Source organism: Abrus precatorius, unplaced genomic scaffold (genome assembly GCF_003935025.1).
Source record: "Abrus precatorius isolate BTA unplaced genomic scaffold, Abrus_2018 Scaffold10, whole genome shotgun sequence".
NCBI lineage: Eukaryota > Viridiplantae > Streptophyta > Magnoliopsida > Fabales > Fabaceae > Abrus > Abrus precatorius.
This window is the reverse complement of record NW_020874292.1, coordinates 12,591,410-12,598,670: the sequence shown is the minus strand read 5'-3', so window position 1 is coordinate 12,598,670 and position 7,261 is coordinate 12,591,410. Positions and strand designations below refer to the sequence as shown.

The following is a 7,261-nucleotide window of genomic DNA, read 5'->3' as shown; positions in this document are numbered from 1 at the left end:
AAATACTATTCCTACGAAAGAGTGAAGAAGCACCCGCACTGAGACATTTGCGTGCCCTCGGACTTTTCGGAACACCTATGTTAATCACACGAAACAAACAAGAAACAAGACACAAACACCCGTTTCCTGCCACTTCTGCATTTCAAACACAACAAATCTAAATCCTTTTTTGTTTCAAATCTTTTCATTATCTGCACCATAGATCCTTCCCAATTTCCAATGATGAAGATGCGTAATTTGATTCCATAGGACCCACCACCACCCAGGATTTTCATCGTTTCTTTTTTTTGCTTTCGTCCTCGTACCAGTAAGCGATGACTCTCTCTTCACTTCCTCATTACCATCTCCTTATTTTAACGGCTTTTGTTAACCGCTGTAACGGATTTTCTTTTTCTGTTTTTTTTCCTCTATTTTATTTATGAAGAGGAAGGGTGGATTTGATTAGAAGAACTGTTTGATTGAATAAAATTCCAATTTAATCTTTTTTATTTTCCTGTGAATTTGCACTCTTGCTTGATTCGTTATGCTATAGACTTATGGTTCTGAAATTAAAAGAATATCATGAGGTTGCGGTCGTGTTAGTTAAATTGATTCACAGTTTGATGTGTTCAGTGTAGAAGGTTAGTTTATTAAGATTGGTGCAGGAATTAATTTGTCATAAGAGTTTGAAATGTGGACCGCACCAGGTTAGTTGCAAACAGTGATTTAAAACAATTATATGATGGAATTGTGTAAATCATTTTGTTGAAAGTTATGCTCTGTTGTATTGATTGTTGTGATCAATGGTTGAATTGGTCTAAGTGGATCCATCTTTCTAGTTAGTTCAATTCGTGTTTACGCCTTAATATGTTTTGCTTCAACCGTGCAGCGATTCTATTGTAGAGATTCGTCATGGCTACAAAAGGGAACCCGGGAGATAATAGAAACAATAGGAGTTCAACCTCTATTTTCATTATAGTTGGTTTGTGTGGTTTCTTCTATATATTGGGTTTGTGGCAACGGAGTGGTTTTGGAAAGGGAGACAGCATAGCTGTTGAGATTACTAAACAAACGGATTGCAGTGTTCTCTCTGATCTAAACTATGAGACCCACCACAATGATGATGATGCTGGATCACCAGATAGTTCCAAAGCACAAGTCAAGCACATCAAACCGTGTGATGATCGCTACATAGATTACACACCTTGTCATGATCAGGCACGAGCAATGACATTCCCCAGAGAAAATATGAACTATAGGGAAAGGCACTGTCCTCCTGATGAAGAAAAACTGTATTGTCTTGTACCTGCACCGAGAGGATATGCAACACCATTTCCATGGCCCAAGAGTCGTGATTATGTGCCATATGCAAATGCACCTTACAAGAGCCTGACAGTTGAGAAGGCTGTGCAGAATTGGATACAGTATGAAGGAGATGTTTTCAGGTTCCCTGGTGGCGGAACGCAGTTTCCCAAGGGAGCCGATGCTTACATAGATGAACTTGCGTCTGTTATTCCATTGGACAATGGAATGGTTAGAACTGCACTGGATACAGGCTGTGGGGTAAGTCAATCCATCCTTGTTTTTGGCTGAATCTATTTTGTCGGCCTCTACATAATGTTTACATGTAAAATTTGTTGTTTTAATGAGATATTCCTTGCTAATGACTGTAAGCTTTCCTATGGAAACATTCTGCTTCTGAATGCTCATCCATGCAAAATTTTCATATTTATAGAAACACAATTTTTCTTTCCTGTTTCTCTTTTCAAATTTTGAGCCTCTAACAGGGCATGTAGCTTCCATTTATTTTATATTGTAGCTCATTTGATGATTATTGATGATGCTAGGTTGCTAGTTTTGGTGCATACCTCTTTAAGAAAAATGTTCTTACAATGTCAATTGCACCAAGGGACTCTCATGAAGCACAAGTTCAATTTGCTTTGGAAAGAGGTGTTCCGGCAATCATTGGTGTTCTTGGAACAATAATGTTGCCCTTCCCTTCTGGATCTTTTGACATGGCACACTGTTCCCGTTGCTTGATTCCATGGGGTGCAAATGGTGAGAGTAACTATGATGTTTCTGGCCTACAACAATTAAAATATATCTTTTGGATCAACAAATAAAATTTTTTGGTATTTTTTTAGGAGATGATTCCGTGATAGTCGATGGATAACAAATAAACATTTTTATGATATATGCATGCATATCAATGATACAAAGCCTGATTCAGCTTGTAATGGATGTAAAGTTGACATTTTATAAGGTTGGGTAGTTAACTGCTAGGATTTGTTCACAATGGCCTAGACAGCGTAAATTAAATTCTAATACTTAAATTATGGCCTGGTTATTTATAATGATTTTGAAAACCCCCTTCTTCTTTAACAGATTAATGTACACTTTCTTTTTTCCAGTGTTTCAGGATTTCTTATTTACTGTTTGATAGATGGTTAACAAAAATAGTATTTATGCTTTTTTGTTGTAAAAATATCTTTAAACTGTATTTGTTGTAACTTTTGTCTCAGATGGAAAGTACATGAAGGAAGTTGATCGGGTTCTTAAACCTGGTGGTTACTGGATACTTTCTGGTCCTCCTATCAACTGGAAGAATAACTACCAAGCATGGCAACGTCCTGAAGATGAGCTTGAGGAGGAGCAACGACAGATTGAGGACATTGCTAAACTTCTTTGTTGGGAAAAGAAATACGAGAAGGGTGAAATTGCGATCTGGAGAAAACGATTACATTATGATGATTGTGGTGAACAAGATACTCAATCTGCAATGTGTGACACCACAAAGTCTAATGATGTCTGGTAAACTGTTTCACTCATCTTTTGCCTCTTTTTGCTTTCATTGTTTAGTTAAAGTTCACGAAGTCAGATACCTATCACTACTCTTGCATCAGATTCTTTGCCAAGTTGGAAGCACTATTTCTATATGTATTTCAATTTAAATAACTGCTAAAATTTCTTCTAAATTCATTTTTTCTGAATAACAACAATAGACCCGTTTTGAAAAAATGGCAATCCTTTTCTGCCTTGAGTTGCTAGTTGCAACTCCTAGTGACTTGCCCCAAAATGTTTTCTAAGCTTTGTTATTGAAAGGATACAAGAAGTTTGAATCTTATTCTATACCAATTATATAAGAATTATCCTTTGGCCGGTAAAAGTTAAAATGGTGTCTTTCAAGATTTTGAGTACTTGAGAAACTTGGTTTTTCTGGGGATCAGATTTCTTCAGCCTTTTATGATGTAAATTTAATATTGTATTTCCTAACCTTTGGATTAAGGTATTCATTTCAACACTTGTCTAAAAGGTCTGACAATGTCCAGGTACAAGAAAATGGAAAATTGTGTAACTCCGAGTAAACCTAGTGGTTCATGGAAGCCATTCCCTGAGAGACTCAATGTCATTCCTTCCAGAATTTCCAGTGGATCCATTCCTGGTGTATCTGTGGAAGCATTTGAAGAGGACAACCGATTGTGGAAGAAGCATGTGAATGCATACAAACGGATCAACAAAATCCTTGAGTCTGGGAGATACCGCAACATAATGGACATGAATGCTGGTCTGGGAGGTTTTGCTGCTGCTCTGAATTCTCCCAAATTATGGGTTATGAATGTTGTGCCTACAATTGCTGAGAAAGCTAACCTGGCTGTTATATTCGAGCGTGGATTGATTGGCATTTATCACGATTGGTAAATTCTATATTATGGTTTCTTTACCTTTATTTTGTTTTTCCATCTTGTCTCTCCTCTGCAACTTCGATTTTTCATTATGCTGTTTACCTTTTGTGAAGTTTGACCTTTTATCTATAAATTAAGATGTCAACTCTAAGATTGGAGTAATGTTGACCTTCCACCAATCAAAAAGAAGTGTAAATAGTTGACATTTTGTGTGTTGGAATTTTTTAAACCAATCAAATGGGAACTTTTTGGTGATTTAATCGTAATTTTGATGATCCATCTGTGTTTTATTAAAATAGAGATAAAAGGAGTTGAAATTATATGGATTTTAGTCGAGAAAAAGAGAAACAAACTCTGAATAATTGAACATAATAATGGTATATGCCAGTTTGTAATGATATGTAATAAAATAGAAAGCAGTTACTTCCTTTTATACTAATACTAGACGCTTAATTTTTATCAAATAAGGAACAAGTCACGAAATACAGAAACCACTTCTAAGAGTTTGTGCAAGATACTCTAAATATTCTAGACTTACAACGATAATATTATGAGTTTTAAGTGGGTTACAATTAAACACACAGAAAATTAAGCAAAAATACAACAAAAATTAGGGACTGTATGGTAGATGGAACCATATTGCATCCAAGATACAAGATGAGGCCAAAGTGCATATAAGACCAGGAAAAGGCAAAAGAGATGAAGCAACAAAAGCAATATATTAGATAAAGAATTGTCTTTGTCCACAGTAGAATTGTATTATTGCACAATTTGTGTACAATATCCGTTCATCCCTACTCTTCTTTGAGTCATTATTCCTTCTTAGTTCAAAACTGAACCTGCTAGGCTGGTCAAAATCATTTTGTTGAGGGACATAATCTGAGTTAATTACTGGCAATTGCAATGATGATTTAGTTAAAAGCAAAGAAACTTGCATTATATTAAAAAATAATTCATGTTTGGCTGAACTTTATCTACAAGGATTACATTCAGGATTTCTACCTTGAGAAATAAATGCTGCTAAATTTTGCTTTCAATGGAAGGGAATGAAAAAGAGCCTTTTTCTGGTTATTAATTGTCAATTTTCTACCCAGGTGTGAAGCCTTCTCCACATATCCAAGGACCTATGACCTTATCCATGCAAATGGTGTTTTCAGCTTGTACAAGGATGGGTACGTTGATCTCTTCGTGTTTCCATTTTTATATTTCCAGATTAAATATAGTTCTCATGGCTAGTTGTCTACACACTTGGATTATGTAATCAGAAAGATAATTAGTCAATTATATATTGGTTGGCACACTAAATGTTTATAACAGAACCTGTAATAGAAACCACCTTGGAGATTGGTGTGCAAGGGAAACAAACTACTTCAGGTTTTCCCTAACTCAAATGTTCAATGCAGATGCAATGTCGAAGACATTCTATTGGAGATGGACCGAATCTTACGGCCTGAAGGAGCAGTGATATTCCGAGATCAAGTGGATGTACTGATGCAGGTGAAAAGAATTGTGAGGGGAATGAGATGGAATACCAAAATGGTGGATCATGAGGATGGTCCACTGGTTTCAGAGAAGGTATTGTTTGCTGTCAAGAAGTATTGGGTTGCTGGTGACAACACCACCAGCACAGTGTGATGGCCCAAGCAGAATTTGAATGGAAGAATCACTCTAAAATGACAGTTTACAAAATGATTCTGCTTGTGATTTGGACTCAAGATATTTCCAGCTGAGTATGAAGCTTAGATCATTAAATTTTTTGGTGTCTTAAAAACATCAGTGGGCTTTTTTTTTTATCTTTTTATTTTAAATGTAGAGTTAATAGATGGCATATTTGTTTTAGGGTTCATATATCATAGTCATCAGATTTCTTTATTTGGCTGCTCCTGAGTCACATTTTTACTCCTAAAAACATACAACAAAAGACACTGTTGAGATCCCATCAAGCTAATGTGATTTTGAAACTCACGGTCATGAGCTGGGTTTGGGCTTTACATTTTCACCTTCTTTTCGGTTAGCCATTGTGGTGTCCTTTATGAAGGAATTTTAGGTATTTATCTTGCTCATTTTATAACTTTAATCAATTCCAATTTTACTTCCTTCTCTTTCTGTTAAGGATCATTCATTAAATTGCCTAACAACACTTACAAAACATAGTAGTCAATTCCGGATAGCGGCGCGGAGCGGCTAGCCTCAAAAACGCTATAGTGGGGATAGCGGTAGCGGGATGACCGCTATTCTGAAGTTTTAATGCACACACATACATGCTGAAAAATGTAAAATTAATATACAAATTTGGAACAAAATAAAAAAGAAAAACACAAATTAAAGAAGGAAATAAATAACAAAAATCAAAGGATGCAAGAACAGCCATTGTTTCTACTTGAAGCTTTGAAATTTGAAATAGAACAAAGTAGGGGAATCAAAACAAAGAAAGAAATAGAAAAAACAGAGAGAAAAGAGAAGAAACGAGGAGAGAGCTGAGGAGAGAGTTGAAAGGTGAGTTGAGAGGCTAGGGTCTGCGAGAGGGAGGGAGAAGATTCAGAAAATAAAGGGGGGGCTGAAATCCCAATATTGCCCCCTTAAAAGCTCCAAATGTAAAAAAAACAAATGGTATATTTAGAATTTTTAAGCAGAACAGAATAGCGGCGGCTGCTATAGCCGCGATTTTCGTTATTTCTAGTCGTTATTCACGGCGCGACAGCCGCGACACTGAACCGCGACGCTACAAGATTGCCATAGCGGAATTGCGCCACTTCGCTCCGCTTTGCCGCGATAACGGCCGCTATGACTGCTATTGATAACTATGTTACAAAATACATGACTCTAAATCACAAGAATTTTACAATAATGCACGATAGGTAAATAGAAAATTCAAGCTAAGGTGCTCAAATATAAATAGAAATTAGCATTCCTAAAACCCCATTAATAATAGAAAGTTAAAAAAATTTACCAATTTGAGATATTACTGTTACAAGTTATTACTAAATTTTTCATGTTTTTATTTTGTCATGTTATACTTTTACAATGGGTGAAATATTGCTTGTTTTGAATTTAATATTTGAATCTTAGGAATGTTTTTATGTGGTGCTAACAATTTAATATCTACTATTTGGATATACCAAGAAAGATGTACAGTCTAATGTCTAACATCTAACGAGGCTACTACAAAATATTTATTTATGGGTGTGGTAAGCTTTTTATTATGGTTTATGATTTATCTGGGCTTGCTGATTTAGTTTACTATGATGCTATCAAATTAGTCGGAAGGATTAAAAATTGAAAAATTGCTAAAATTTTGGAACCAGAAGTCCAAAACAAAGTCGCTAAAATATTGTTTGCAAGAATTAAAATAAGAAAATCACTAAAATTTAGGAACTAAAAACATATTATTTAAGCCCTTATAAAAGTATTACCAATTAAGTCAAAAAGCAATCAGCCAATAGCTTTAAGCGTGTACTTCGTACATGCATCTACTTTATGAAATAATAAGAAAATCATTGCCCCACACAAATATCTGTCAAATCAAATGAAATACGAAGGAACTCATTATTTTCACTTGTGTTTCCTAAATAGTTTATGTATTAAAATATTCAAATGTC

General features: G+C 35.4%; 1 protein-coding gene across 1 annotated transcript; it reads left to right on the top strand.

Moving 5' to 3' along the window:
- Nucleotides 1-5,770, top strand: LOC113864483 (probable methyltransferase PMT2). The gene is made up of 7 exons (XM_027498245.1): nt 1-307; nt 869-1,542; nt 1,827-2,037; nt 2,502-2,790; nt 3,309-3,674; nt 4,757-4,834; nt 5,066-5,770. The coding sequence occupies exons 2-7, from the start codon at nt 892-894 to the stop codon at nt 5,295-5,297; spliced, it is 1,827 nt and encodes a 608-aa protein (XP_027354046.1). The 5' UTR covers nt 1-307; nt 869-891; the 3' UTR covers nt 5,298-5,770.
- Nucleotides 5,771-7,261: the final 1,491 nt, after the last annotated feature.